At 54.9% G+C, this 15207-nt stretch overlaps 1 protein-coding gene across 3 annotated transcripts in view; it reads left to right on the top strand.

Annotated features, from left to right (window-relative positions):
- The window catches only part of LOC117645033 (lachesin-like), an 88576-nt gene that overhangs the window by 55608 nt on the left and 17761 nt on the right, over positions 1–15207 (top strand). For all 3 annotated transcript variants that reach the window (XM_034384918.1, XM_034384917.1, XM_034384915.1), the window contains one exon: positions 14506–14634. In XM_034384918.1, coding sequence (XP_034240809.1) covers positions 14506–14634 — 129 coding nt within the window. The remainder of the gene's footprint in view (positions 1–14505; positions 14635–15207) is intronic.

The following is a 15207-nucleotide window of genomic DNA, read 5'->3' as shown; positions in this document are numbered from 1 at the left end:
CTTCTTCTTCTTCTTCTTCTTCTTCTTCTTCTTCTTCTTCTTCTTCTTCTTCTTCTTCTTCATGGTGTGGCGCCACGGCTATTGCATACTACGAGTGGGGCCGGAATGGGATGCTGGGCAATCGGGGGAAGGAATCAAGTCGTCATTTTATGACGTTACTGTCAATCTTTCACTCCGCCGGCCCCGTCCGTTATGGCTCTGTCGTCGGCACACACACACACACACACACACAAACGTGCACGCAAATCGCTGGCACAGCTGACTTGTGACTGGACAGCTCGGGCAGACCACGCGCCGATTTGACGGACTCTCGTTCCCCTGCATCCGGTGCAGCGATTTGCACAGTTTCTCCACCTGGTCATCCACCTCCTCTTCCTTCTCCAGCCCTGTTCCTGTTCTGCCTCCTCCTTCTCTTCTTCCTCTTCCTCCAGCTCCCCTCCCCCGCCTCCACCTTCTTTTGCTACTCTTCCTACTCTACATCTACATGCTCCTCTACATCCTTTACATCCTCCTCCTCTACACACTCCTCTACATCCTTTACATTCCCCTCCTCTATATCCTCCTCCTTCTTTACTTCCAACTCCTCCTCTAAATCCTCCTCCTTCTTACCCTCTTCCTCTACGTCCTCCTCCTCCTATCCATGTTCCTCCTCCTCCTCTACATCCTCCTCCTGGCTCGGCCCTTCTTGGTGGCCAGTTCTTCCCTCACAGGGCCCACGGTAGGGCTAGCTAGGGGCGCCGGGGCCCAGCGCGCGCAGGTCGCCCTTTTTGTCTCAGCCCCGCGTCGCCTTACAAGGATAAGCCCGGCTTTTCGCCCGAGGGGTCGCGTGGGTCGGTGCAGGGCGTGCAAGGGCCCTCCGGCCCTTCGGACCGGCCTTAAAGGGCCCGGCCAGCCTCCCTTACTCTTTAATCTCGTGACCATTGTGTGTCTGCCGGACCTTTGCACGTCACGTTGGTCACGTGTCCGGCAGAGTGACACGTCGCAGTCACGCCAACGTCCAGGCAAATTCCAGCATCGGCAGATAATGCTGTTTCTTTCTTTTTTCAGGCGAATTGCTACAGCTGTATGTGTGTGTGTGTGTGAGTCGCTTTATTTTCGCACGAGGAATGGTTCTTCATATATTACGACGTGCTTCTTTTTTTGTCGCCATCGGGAGGCGCGGCGCTGCTGGCCGCTGAGCGCGCTAGATTTATAGGCCCGTGGCTGCCGTGTCGCGCACGGCCGTGCCTTCGGCCGCGCCACGGACAGGCCGGAACAAAAGTTGAGCAACGCGTCGCGCGAGAATCGTTTTATTGCTACAGACAAACCGCCTCGTCTCGATCCATACCACACACACACACACACACACACACTTTCATACCTTGGCGCCATAGAACGTGCTGCCAAAAAGCTCCCCCCGCCTTCGCGCGCTTCCCTCCTCGTCTCTGCTTATTTAATTCCCAGTGCACACCGCCATGGCCGCGCTGGGGGGGGGGGGGGGGTCGACGCCCCGAGCCCCCGCCGCATTTGCGCGCTGCGCGGATCCGTTCCGTCTCTCTCCGTGTCATCCGCGCGCGCCAATGTTTATTTTTCCGGTACAGAGAAACGCGCTTGTGCGGGGCGGCGAGTTTGGCGGGATTTGTTTGGGGCTTGGGTTGGCGGCACTGCCAAGGCAGCGCCAAGGCTCCGAAGGCACCGCCAAGGCAGGGATACATCCCGCCGGATATCAGAGGCGCGGCGCCTCCACCCCCTCCCCCTCGCTGGGCCCACCGATCCATCACCACATTCCGAATATGTCCGTGTCAATATTGGCAGCACTGCGACGTGGGTCCGGCGGACTGGCTCCGAAAACGGCGCCCCACCGTTCGGTCTGTCTCCCTCGCACCCTTACGGGACGCCCCACGAGTGCGAGGGAGACAGCGTGACGTCACCGCCGGGCTGTGGGATCGCTCGACTCGCGCGGCTGCATGGCCGTGTCCAGAGCTAGCTCACGCCGGGAAATGAAGCGATATCTCTTGCTGCTCCTCGGGCGGGGCCGGGTGGGGCCGCGTAGCCCGTCCCCTCCACTGGAATAATCTTTCGATTAAGGTGTAACTATCGTGTTCTTGCCGGGCCGGAAAGCCGCTCAATGGAGCCGCGGTTCGGCCGAATGAGGCGAGTTAATAGTAATTGCCCCATTAGGGGCAGAGGGGCCAAATAATCACTCAGTTCAGTACTCCGCGGACACTGCCCTCTTCGTTTAACATTTTCTCTTTTTTTTTCAAAAAAAAAAAAAAAGTGAAATGGAGAGACTTGTTGAAAGGGAGCTTGCCCTTTGTGCGAAGCAATTTGAACCAATTTGGAATCTTTATTAGTTGCAACTTTTTTTTGCGGTGCCTAAATTGGCGTGGTGGTTGATGATGGTTCATCAATGGGGTTGAAGAAGCATCAGTAGGCTGGGCACGCACTGGTCCACGCACGCACTAGGGAGGTACTGAAACACATGGTCCCCCCCCCCTCTCTCTCTCTCTCTCTCTCTCTCTCTCTCCATCACACACACACACACACATGCACACAAACACATGCACACACTTGCGCGCGCACACCCACACCCACCCGGTCTCACTGGAAACACATGCACCCTCGCGCAGACACGCGCGCGCGCACGCGCACACACACACACACACACACACACACACACAGGGCCTATTTGCAGTCGATAAGTATGAGTCCGGCGTGAAGGGCGTCGGCGGAATAACTGGACGGTCTGTCAATAACGTTCTGGAGGGTCAATAACGCGGTCAACAAGTCCCGCGTGTCGCAAACGCGAGTCATGTTTGGCTTTTCAGCCCTGCGCTCTGGCTGCTCTGGCCGCCCCGGCTGCCCTCGCTGCGCGGCGCGAACGGCAAATGAAATTTGGCGGTCATTTGGAGCGGCGATGACCGACCGGGGCCGCCAACCGAGCGGCGCGACGCTCTTGTCGTCGTGTTGACTGCGGGCCGCAGTGGCGGCAACATAAACACGCTGCCCCTTCGGGCCCTCGGGCCTTCGGGCGTGCCAACCCTTCCAGCCACCCTCCCAGTCCCAGATTAAACGATTCTCTATCCAGCCGACCAGGCAGGCCACCCTACCCGCAGCGTATGGGCGCGCCCCGCCCCACCCCGCCCCACCCCGCCCCGCCCCTCGCGGACCCTCGCCAAGTGGTGAGTGACGGATGGAAGCCGACGACCGTGAACACGGTCAATGATGGAAAATGTCAGTCAAGAGGCCCAGTGGGCCTGCCCCGGCCTGGCCCACCCAGTGCTAGCTCGCTCTGCGTCAGCGCGTTCTCGGCAGACGATATGCAGTACTGTCTGGAGAGGTTAGCGTGCGGGGAGTCCGGGTGACAACCCGGATCAGCCGTAGCCGAGTCCGGGGACGGTGTTCAGTTCGGATCCGAAGACGCCCGCTGCCAATTCATCATGTTCCCTAATTAATCCGACGGGTTGTCCGGCTGTCGACGCGTCTTTACGGTTGTCACTCGCGCTTGTCGGCGGTGCGGGTCCAGATTGGACCCGTTGGGAAGCAAACATGTTTATAATTATTTTTTCACTTCCCTAGTCGTTGGAGATTTGCTTTGTCGCTGGTGGTGGCACTGCTGTCTGTACATGGGAGCCAAGGGCAAAGGGTTGGCAGGGGACTGAGTCTGAGAAAGAGTTGTCTCCGTCGCTGTCTCTGCACTCGCACTCATGGAGCGTGGGGCGTCCTCTGTACCCGCGAGAGAGACAGAGCGACGGAAACGACTCTCGGAAACAGTCTGCAGGGCACAGGAATCGCTTCACAACGCGCCGCCTTGTCCGAAGGGCTGTTCGAATTAAACGGAGATTTCGGTGCCCCAGGCATCGCCAGGACTCGCCGGGCCTCGCAGTGGGGGTGTTATGGTGGCTAATGGCAGCACCAGGGGGCTGCAATGTGTTGGGGTAAGGATTTTGGGGTGTGTGCGCTTGGATCTCGAGGGGGCGTGCCTCTATAACGGACCTCGGCCAGATTTTCAACTCATTACTTGATTAAGGTGCAGACAGTATTTATAATTGGAGGTAATTTCGACAGCCATAGGGTGGTAAAATTCCCTCTCATTTAGTCTCATTTACTCTCCCTATCCATCCACCCCTCCCTCATCCTTAGAAAGATTCGATTCACCCTTTCTTAGATGGTGAATTTCACCTACTGGAAAGTGCACAGAAGCGCGGTAGCGTCCAAAAAGGCGGAAATCCAAACGAAAGTATATGTGCCATTTGCTAAAAGTTTAAAATAACAGTGTCCGAAAGGGTTTGTCTATCGGTGACTACAAAACCAGAGATGACCGCTACCATAGCGCGTCCTGACCAGCCGCACCGGCCGTGTGGCGCCGCAGGGGTCCTGTTTGCCATTCTTATTTCGACTCCATTATTGTTGAGCTTAAGCGGCGCGGGTCCTGGAGGCTGCACGGCCGGCTGCACGGAGGGCGGCGCGTTATTGGATACACCCTCCAGACTGATTCCGAGGGTCGTTTTCGTCGCTCTGTCTCTCTCGCACCTCTACGGGACGCCCCATGAGTGCGAGAGAGACAGCGACGAAACTCGAAATCAGTCTGCAGAGTGCGCGCTGCTTCTCATTAGAGGGAGACGCCTGTCGCACCGAGGAAGCAACAACAACATGAACGCGTGCGCCAATTAAAACGCGTCTTGTTTTTAATGGCCGTGATTAGAAATGGCGGGCAATTCAAAATGATGTATGCGGAGGCACGTTCCGAGGAGGCGGCCGTTGCACCTATCTCAGCCAGCCACAGTTATATAAATTATCTAAATATTATAAAATTTATAATTTATATTTATGGCCCTGCCAATAATTATATTATCTAAAAGGGTTTTAACACAGAAATTGTAAAATCATAATCCGTCAACATCAAAAAAAATTTTTTACAAAGTGCTTTTAACATGTATGAGCCCCCTTAAGTGTGTGACAAAATTTACATTGTAAAGAATATGACGTCATATTCATGGAACCACAGTGTCGGGCAAACGTCCCTTCGGCTTTCAGTGCTGACACCTGTGGGGACGAGGCAAGTCTGCAAGCAAGCAAAAATACGTCGGCGCCGGTGGTGTGTGCGCTGCTCCTTCCCCCGCCTCCCCGCCGCCTTTTTGAGGCTGCCCGCATAAGCCGGTGAGCTCCTCTCGCATAGTCATGCACACGTCCGACGCACGACCGCTACGGCGCGCCGCCAGGTTAAACAGTGACGTGCATGTGTGCAGGGGACGTGCCTGCCAATACACTGAGAGCGCCGGCTAGGCTAGACGGCATCGACAACAACCGGCAAAAAGCCGCGTCGGTGGGCCAGTGCAGGTGGCGACGCGTCCATGGCTCGTCACTGAAGAAAACAGAAGCAAAATCGAGTGTAACGTGCAACAATATTTTATCAGCGAACCAAAAAATTGCGGTTCAGTGCAGCAAAGGCGTGACACTGGAGAGAAACAGAAGTCATTGCTTCTTCAAAGCATATGGTGCAATGTATTTTTTTAAATCGTGCGACCGGTTTACCGCCGCTGGCTGGAGGCACCCGCTAAACAGTGCTGGCTCCATCTCACTAATGTATGAGATTTCCCCTGGCGGGAGACGAATCTTAATCTGCGGATTCAGAATCCATTTGGTAATGGAGATTTTAACCCACTGAGCCGCCAAATCACAACATTAAAGTGGCTGTCCCATAAGTTAATCTCGAAGAGACAGCAATTTGAGCCGAATCTTTTTCATTGAGTCGTGGAACGTTCTCCAGAGCGCGGTGTCGCCATATAAGTAGGCAATAAATTTGACGATGCACCAGTAAAGGCAACCTCATACAATTTCTAGAGACCAAACCGAGAAGGGAATAACTTCCCACATTCATTGCACAAAATTTGAACACGTCATTCATCATTCAGGTGAAAAAGAACCACCTGTGATTAGGCAACATGTGGCAAATACGTCACAATTGTAGCACGTTCCCACAATCGTTCTTCCACACAATTTTACTGTGGGTCACCCGGACCAAACAGCATCGATACCGCCTCGTACACAGGAAGACATTGGCAATCCTTTCGAAACCGGTGCATCGTGGGAATTTCCGCGAAACAAGAAGACCCTGCTCGAGTGAGACGCCCAGTGTTCTCCAGCGAGAGTGTTCGCAGGCGACACCGTGAATTCCCCTCGGCATTCTTGGCGTGGCTGACGACGCTGGCGGCGTATGCCCGTGACGCTCTCATCGTTTGGCAGTTTGCGTCATTATTCATTAGAGCGCAAAGGTCTCGCGCTCATGTGAGGCCGAGCCGGGCCGGCACAATTAGGTTAGCTACACATCATTAAAAGAGAAGGCGCTAGCGGTGTACACAGAATTATGACGGGCGAGCGCGCGTCCCGCAAAGCACCTCTCTATTTTTCCACGGCAAATAGCGTACTCGCTGTGCCGCCAAGTCCCGGCGACCGCGGTGCGTCGCGCATCAGGCCCTGTATGACAATAAGGAAGTCGCGGGGGCCTGTTTGCCGCGCGGAAAACGTGTATTGTTCTTGGAGCCCGTAGGCATCCGTGTGCACGGGGTGTGTTCAGTTGATTGAAGTGGATGGAGGCTGCGTGCTCTGGAAGTTGAAGCGTGAATTGTGCGACGAAAACTGTAGAAATAAGTACAGAGGGGATTGTAAAAAGTACAAAAATAGAATTGTGAAGAGTACAACGCGGCCTGGGCTGGACTTGACTCGTAATGTCGGTCTCATTGTTCTTTCTACTATAATTGCTAAACTTTGAAAGTTCTTTTAAACTCTGATAAATTGCCAAGATTTGTTGTATTTTTGTTAAGTCTTTTCTGGCAGTGGTCGACGTATGCAATGACAAGTCCGCAAACTAACTTCTTTAAAATTGACCACCCTGTTAGTGTTCTTTCACTGTCCACATTGTTGCATTCGTTCAGTTGTAGGATATTTACAATTTTATGCATAAAAATAGGGACACTATTTTCTTTCCTTGCTTCTTTGTAAGTTAATCATTTGTGCATACCTTACACGTGCACAAAAACAGCATTGGTTAATAACTAACGTTCAGTGTGCTCACGAAAACAAAAACATTAAATGAGACTTAAATTTCTTGTTCTTGAGACCCGAACCGTCAACCTTACAGTTGGCCAGCGACGCTTATAACCATGCGACCAACGCGGAGACCTCGTGACGGCGCGTTGGGGCCGCAAGGGTTCCTGGCAGGGCCATAAACAGTCGCGTCACGTTGCGCGGCACTGCGCGGTGGTCGTCGCAGCAACAGTTACTGCAAACAAGAGTGGCAATTAAAACACCTGGCCCGCGCGGCGAGTCCCCGTCCCCCCGTTTCCCTGCCCCCCGTCCCGCCCCTGTCAGGCAGCAAATGAGGCTGTGGCGTGCAGGCGGCTACTCCCCTCGTACCTGCAGGAGGAGGGGGACAGGGTCTTCTTTCCCCTCGCTCGCCGCAATCTGGCTACAGCAGCGTGTATTGCTACTGGTGCACGCGGCGTGCCCAATCGGCCTGGGTATCGAAATACGCGCCCGGTCTGCATTAGCACGGCATTCGCTTAATTGCTATTGCGTGTTGGGGGAAAAAAGGGAGGCCCATGCGGCACAGTATTGCCTGTGATATGCGAAGTCGGAGAACCCTGTGCTCTGTTAACGTCCTGCCTAGGACGACGTTCTTTCCAGCTACTACGAAGAAAGCAGCTCACGTCAATAATGGTTCTTGGTTATCCGGGCAGCCTGTGGTTAAGTTGGACATTGTCAATTTCCTTTAAAAAGAAAAGCAGTAACATTTTTTTTTGTCGTGCAGCTTCATAGCGTCTGAATAAAATCGTTTGTAGTAGCAAACGATTTTGTTCTCCATCCGATGGACACTGGTATGCTAAGAAGGATTTTTACTTTGAGCAAAGCCGCAATTGTTTTCCTGCAGTATTTCAAAGGTCCCTTCTTTAACGAGGTTAGATGAGCGGGGTTTACAGTAGTCGGACACCCATCTCCACCCTCGGATCGCTCCGGCTGGCCCCGGATTTGCTACCGGGTTTTCCGCCGGGTTTGCCACCGGGTTTGCGCAGCGACCCGGAGAAGGCCTTCTGCCTGCCGCCTGCGGTCCCCTTGGCAATGACAGAAATAACGCCACAGACTTGGCCTCCAAGTTGTAAGCTCCGGGGGCGATTTCGGCTTCGGCCGGCACAGCCGCGCAACTCGGGGGCCGGGCCGCGTACTTACGGTGCCGTGTGCGCTAGGGTAGAAGGGAAAAAGGTCGAAAAGGGGGAAAAAGGAACCTGTGGCTAGGGATGGGACGACTTAGCGAACTGGCGGGGCAAATGGCCAAAGTCCGGCCGACAGTCCCGCAGACAGTGTGGACTGCGAATAAGCGAAAGGCTCATTATTGCCCCGTCAGCCTTACGGCCAAACTTCCGTCCCGCTCTCCAAATAGCGGCGGATGCCCTTGCCGGGCGGGCCGCCTCGCCTTCTGACAGTGTAGCACAGCCCGGCCCGCACCTTTCCCGATCCCTTGTTTACTGAAAGGGCCGGCTTGCCTTGCCAGAGGAGTCCTGGCCGGACTGCCGGGCCGGACTGCCGGGCTGGACTGCCGCACCGGACTCGGGGAATCGCTTTGGCCCGCTTTGGCCCGCTTTGGCCGCTCCCCTTGGAGTGTGCCCGTGCTATTGCTGCCGTGCGGCCGCCAGACTGGCCCGGCCGGTCGGCCAGGTAGCGGCCGCCAATCAAACAGACTCTCGGACGGAAAACAAACCCGGCGCATAAAATGCTGCAATCATTCTCGTTCTTCAACTTGCACAAGCATTCCCTCCCTTTTCTGCATCTTAGGTATTTTTTGGGCCACTTTTCTTTCCTGAACAATGTAAAGGTAGTGAAAGCACCTGTTTACGTATTCAAATGACGGCTGCAGTCTTAAAATTCTTGTTCTTCTTGTTCTTGTTCTTTACCTTTCTCATGTTCGTCTTCTTCCCCTTCTTCTACGTATTCTCATCCTTCTTCACCGTCCTCCCCTTAGTTTTCTTCTTTTTATTTTCCTTGTTCTTCATCCCCTCCTTCGTTTTCTTCCCATTTATTGAATTCTTCCTTCCCTCCTCTTTCTTTTCCCCTTCACCCATCCTCTTCTTCTTCTTCTTCTTCTTCTTCTTCTTCTTCTTCTTCTTCTTCTTCTTCTGCTTCTTCTTCTTCTTCTTTCCCTCCACCTCATCAATCACTGTGCACTTGATTGGGACGCAATGACGCGTCCGCCCCGTAATGCGAATCGCAATATGTGTGTGCGACGACCGCACTGCCGCCGATCTGAATCTTGTGTTCAAGGTCGTGCGCCCTGAGGGGTCTCCCCTTCTCGGTCCGACCTTGAGGGCCTCTTGGAATCGGCCCCGCTTCGGGGCGCGGCGGGGCGGGCCGGGCGTTCCCGCTGACTGAAGCGCAAACCTGATGAGCCCGGGGTGCTCGGGGTGCTTTGACGGCGCCGGCCTGGCCAGCGAACCGCAATAAGGCGGCAAGTCGGCTCGACACCTTATTCGGATTCGGACGATAAGTGTCGGTCGAGGGGCTGTGCCGCGCCGGCCCGTGCCGGACGGGGAGGCAGGCCTTTGACGAGAACCCTTTGGCCTGAACTCAGCGCATCGCGCTGCCCATGGCACTGCCCACGGCCCCGCCAGGGGCGTGGTGGGGCTGCCCGGGGAAATTGGTGGCCCGTAAACTGGGATTGGTCGGCCCCAGGCCGCCACAGTGTGGAGCACAGTGTGCCACACACCACCCTGCCGAAAACCCTAAAACCCTGGCAACCCTACGTCGCGGCCCGTGACACCACTTAGCTGCATTTCATGCGGCCGCGCTGTAAAGAAAAAGAAGACCCTGTCACAGCGGGACGCAAACTGGCGCCCGGAATCGCCGCTTGAAATGTCGCCGTTTCACTCTGCGCTCTCTCTCTCTCTCTCTCTCTCTCTCTCTCTCCCTCTCTCTCCCTCGCTCTCTCTTTTGTATAATTCGCGGCACGAGCCGTTTAACGGGATTCGGACTGACGCATGTGACGGTCGGCACGGTGCAGCCAGGAATAATGCAGCCATCAAAATTCAATTACGTCTTCTCTCTCTCTCTCTCTCTCTCTCTCTCTCTCTCTCTCTCTCTCTCTCTCTCTCTCTCCCCCCCACAGCCTCGCGACGGGGATCCTCTCTCTCATCATTACGCTCTTCATTCCGGACCCTCCTCGTTCCTATTCGTCTTCGTCTGGCAGCGTATTATTTTCTCCCCGTTCTGATCTCCGCTGCCGTCGTCCGTCGTGCACTCGGAGAAACGGACACGATTCCGGCAGGCGACAGGCGTTCGGACCTCGAAACTTATTTTTAGCGACCGGAACTTGAAATTTGAGAATGTGTCACTGCACATTGTCCTTCGATTGAAGTTGGTTGTTCATAGCAATAAATAACATGCCATGCCTCTCTTACTTAACTGTTAACAAGAACTTTGGAAGTGCTCGGAAATGATTTTTTGCTGAAAATAATTCACTGAGATCTTTGGAAAATTCCGAAATCTCCAGTTTTACCTTTAGTTGTCATCCATTGTGTGTTTCCGGGGCAAAGTACGAAGTTGGCCACGATTTAAAGCAAAGCTTCTCTTGAAATTCCCGACGCAGCTTCGAAAGACACTTAATCGACGACTTCCATGATTTTCTAAACTAATTCTAACAGCGAATGTATATGGTTGGGTCATTTGTTCTGACCAAGATACACTGAAAATTTACACACACACAGTTTCTCGTGAGGATAGTTTCGAGTGTTGATCGGCGCCAACGCAGCAGGAAATTCCCTGGCCACAGTTTTCCCGCCAGAAAAAGAAAAACCCGCCAACGCGTTGTGCATTCCCGGAGCGCTAATTCTTTCCCGGCTTCGCTGGCTTCGCTGGCTTCGCTGGCGTGCTACCGATTTCCCCAGTGGTGGTAAACCGCGGGGGCGGGCGGCGCGGTGCGTGGCTGCACTCAGGCTGTCTCTCTCGCACTCGCGGTGCGACCCGCCGGCGTGCAAGAGAGACGGAGCAGAGAGAATCGCGGTGGGCTCCTGCACAAAAAAGCCAAATCTCCCGCGGCTGCCCAAGAAAATTATGTTTCTCATAAATTTGCGATCCTCGCCGCTATTCAGAGGCCGAGCCTCGCGCCGCCAAGTTGCTGGGCCTTACACCGTTAATGAACGCCCATTCCAGTTGACGAGGAGCATCCGGTCTCCCCGCGTTTTCAGCAGGTTAACAGAACGTTGTGCACAATAAATTAAAAGTAAACGCCTTTTTTTTTCACTTTTTTTAAAGGAAGCTGCGGTTTGTTTTATGTGTGAAACGATACGGCTCCGCATCCGCGCCACTGCCGAGCAGCCCGACCCACGAAATGCGGAATTCGGCTTCCCGTTCCGGTTTTCTTTGAGCTGCAGTCGTGCGCCTAACCGCACCCGCCGCTGCGGTCCCACCCCGCCGCCCCACAGCCCCGCCCCTCAGCCCCGCGGCGGCAGAGCAGAAAACGGGAAAAGACTCGATGAGGGGCGGCGGGGGCGGCGGGGGCGGGCCGCTCGGGCAGGGGTGACGAGGGAGCCAACAAATTAGCCATATGAGGAGGGGAAGGTAATGAAAACGTGCAAGGAAGCCACCCCGGCCGTGCTGGGGAGGGAGCTTCTCCCTGACTCGGCACTCGCCGCCCTTCCGAGGGTCCGCGGTTCGATCCCGGTCCGCGGGGTCACTTTTACTCGCCCGGCCAGCAGACCGAGACTTAAACGCGAACCCTGCTCCTGCAGAGCAGCACTGCGCCGCAGCTTTTCGGCTCATTTTACACCGCAGTTCATGTTTGACGATTCAGGGCTCGGTCGAGTTCGTGGCCTCCAAGACCAGCAGCAGCGCGCAGCAGCGCACCGAGCCGGATGGGCGCCACTCCAGCCATAACAAGACTGTCCGTCTGTCTGCCCGTCAGGCCGTCCGACTGGCCACCCGCCTGACGCCGGGCGGTACTCAGTGAATAAAATGGGTTTCAATTCGCAGCGACTCTCTGATGCTGCTGCTGCCACTGCTGCTGCTACAACTGCTGCTGCTGCTACAATTGCGGCTTCTACTACTACTGCTACTACTACTGCTGCTATTACTACTGCTACTACTACTGCTGCTATTACTACTGCTACTACTACTGCTGCTATTACTACTGCTACTACTACTGCTGCTATTACTACTGCTACTACTACTACTGCTGCTGCTCCGGGCCATTTCTCATGACAATCCATGCCGCGACACGCCAACCGAGGCCGGCACCACAACGCAAACTCCGGCACGCCACGCCACACTGCCCACGTAAATTGTACCTCGTGCTACGGTTGTAACAGGTGGCAATGGCGGCCGGGCCTGTGTAAACATGCACGGTGTGCTCTGCTGGCCGCACTCTCACACACTCACACACGTACGTGTGCTAACACTGGAGGAAATCCTTTCCGCCGTAGCAAGCCCATTCGATAATCTACCGTTCTCTTTTCTCTCATTTATTGGGAAAACCGCTCAGACAAAGACTCAGACTTTTTATTCCATTTGTAACGCCTCTTTTTTTCGAGCTTACGGCGCCTGTGAATCAGCGGGTAGACTACACGCTACGCAGGCGTGCGTCCGTGTTGCCTTCCTGACAGGGGCTTCTTCACTCTCAGACTCGCGATTGAGTAGCACCTCCTTGTGCAACAATAATGCGTATTTTTCTCTTTTGTAATTTCAATTACACATTTGTAGGTACTTTTTGACCCAAAAAAATCCGAAATAATTTTAAGCAGTAAATTGTGCGTATCTCAGAAGAAATTACTACATATTATTGCTGTAGAGACAATAGTACCTGGTTACTGACGATAAAGTCAGTAAAAGGCTGAGACTTGAGACCCGTTTCGAGAGGCCGATCCAACACCCGACTCTGTCGACTGGCCCACCGTCTAGTCTGGTCCGGCCGCGCCCCTTCGCGAGGCTAGGCTGGCCACGGCGAATCACGGCGTGACTTACTGCGGCAGATCGCCGGCCTAACTTCCTTCTTTATTAAAGAAGAGGCTCCCCTTCCGACAATATAAATGACGCTTCAGTAATTACGGTAGTAACGAACGGTGCATCCCAGCCGGCCCGCGCTCCGTCTCCTTCTCCTCCTTCTTCTTGTTCTGCCCAGTGCTCCGTGATGACGTCATAGAGTGCCAGTTAGTCTAGCCTCGTCCCGGGAGGGGTGCGCGCGGTGTTTCCCGCTCTGCCTATCAGCGTCTTAACAAGCTGGGGCTCGGTCCTGCCGCCGGAAAAGACGTTTCGAGCCCTAGACACAGCAACAACAACAACAAGAAAAAAAGTTGGCCGGGGTTTTGAACCTGCGGTACTTGGCGCGCCGGCTGGATGCTAAGGAAAGTGGCCAGCGCCATAATTTTCCCCCATTGAGTCTCCCGGCGCGCCGGCCCGACTTTGAAGAACATTGTGTGGTAAACCTGAGGGCCGGGCTGCCTCGCGGCGAACCAACGAACGGTGGGCCAGAAGACCGGTGGAGGCGGCCAAAACTCTAGACGCGTTTTGAGCTCCACAGTCGCTGAATGGAACTCGAACCGAACGTGTGACCCCACCAGTGGATTCCTCGTTCGAAGAGCAATCCATTGGTGGGGTCACACCGGGTCACACGTTCGGTTCGAGCCCTGTTTAGCGACTCTGGAGCTCAAAACGCGTCTAGCGTTTTGGCCGCCTCCACCGGTCTTCTGGCCCACTGTGCAACGGCCAGGCAACGGCCAGCCCCGGCAGGGGTCAGTTAATTACACAGTAACAGTGAGGCAGCATGGCGCCCCTCGCGGTGCCTGTGTCGCGCACGGACCGCCGCGGGGACCACCAGGCCGCCAGGCACGGGGGCGGCAAGACGCCCGCAGCGGCTGCCTGTCTCTCTCGCACCCACGCGCCCCGCCGGTCGCACCATGCGTCCGACAGAGACGGAGCACCGAGTGGGTGCTTATGGTAAAGGAAAGTGGTGGGGACGTCCCCGGGACACCCCCGCTGGCTGGCGCTGGCGCAGCTGTGCGTGTCACATCTTGACACTCGGCGCGCGGCCGGGCCGGGCCAGTCCAAGCCGCATATGATCCGCGCCCGCCGAGGGCCGCGTCCGGTCGGCCCGACGTGACGGCAAAACGCCGCCGTATGGTCGTGGGCGGGTCCAACACCCGCAGATGCTAAATTTTTTTTGTTGTTGTTGTTTAAATTCTTGAGCTTACGATGCATTTTGAGTGACGAACACGGCAAAAACGGCTCCTAAAACCCTATGGTGAAGTCAAAGGTGATTTCCAGACAGTTTCTGGAAAAGCAAGGAACCTTTTTTTTTACCGTGAACCTTTCAGTTTGTTCCAACAGATAGTTCGTACATTACGGAGTGTTTTCTTTGTAAGCTTATGTATGCTCAAAATCTCGGTCAAAACACTTTGTAATCACAAGCTATACTCTCGTTTGCAAAGCCTATTCAGAGGGTTTTCTGAGTGAAGCTTATGTGCGTCCATTTTCCTTGTGTTACAGTGGACAACTTCAGCTCGGACACGCTGCCCCTGGTCAGGATAACGAGGCAGCAGATGGGCGCGTACCTGTGCATCGCCTCCAACGAAGTGCCGCCGGCCGTCTCCAAGAGGATCAGCCTCAGCGTGCAGTGTAAGCATTCACTTTAGCGTGAGAATGAAAAGTGGGGATGGAAAAGTTAAACCTGTGCGGGGCTGGCTTTTCAACTTAAAACCGTCGCGAGGCCAGGACCATTTATTTCGGCTAAATAAAGATAGAAATTTGAATGTTAAGTCAACGTCAAGAGCCAATCGCGGTGAAAACGGTCCCTGGTTTTCCCAAGAAGCCTGTGGTAAAGATAAAGGCGATTTCTGGGGAGCTCCGGGGAAAACCAAGAATCGTTCTCACCGCGATCGATGCCAACCTCGAGACGCGCTGCACAGGATCACGGCGGCAACGGGCGGCGGCGTGTGTTGAAGGTTCCGTTTACTTTGGATAGGATGGCGCCGCGATGCTGCGATCTGGGCGGCCCGGGCGGCTCGGGCTGCAGGTGCGCGTCGAGGCGTCGAATCTCCGGCCCGCCGAGGCGGTCCCCCTCACCGAGGCCCTCGCACAGTGGGCCAGAACACCGGTGAAGGCGGCCACAACTCCGGCGGCGTTTTGAGCTCCAGAGTATCTAAACCGGACTCGAACCGAACGTGTGACCCCACCAATGGATTCCTCGTT

This window comes from Thrips palmi, unplaced genomic scaffold, assembly GCF_012932325.1.
Source record: "Thrips palmi isolate BJ-2018 unplaced genomic scaffold, TpBJ-2018v1 HiC_scaffold_18, whole genome shotgun sequence".
Classification (NCBI taxonomy): domain Eukaryota; kingdom Metazoa; phylum Arthropoda; class Insecta; order Thysanoptera; family Thripidae; genus Thrips; species Thrips palmi.
This window is presented reverse-complemented; position numbering and strand designations above follow the sequence as displayed.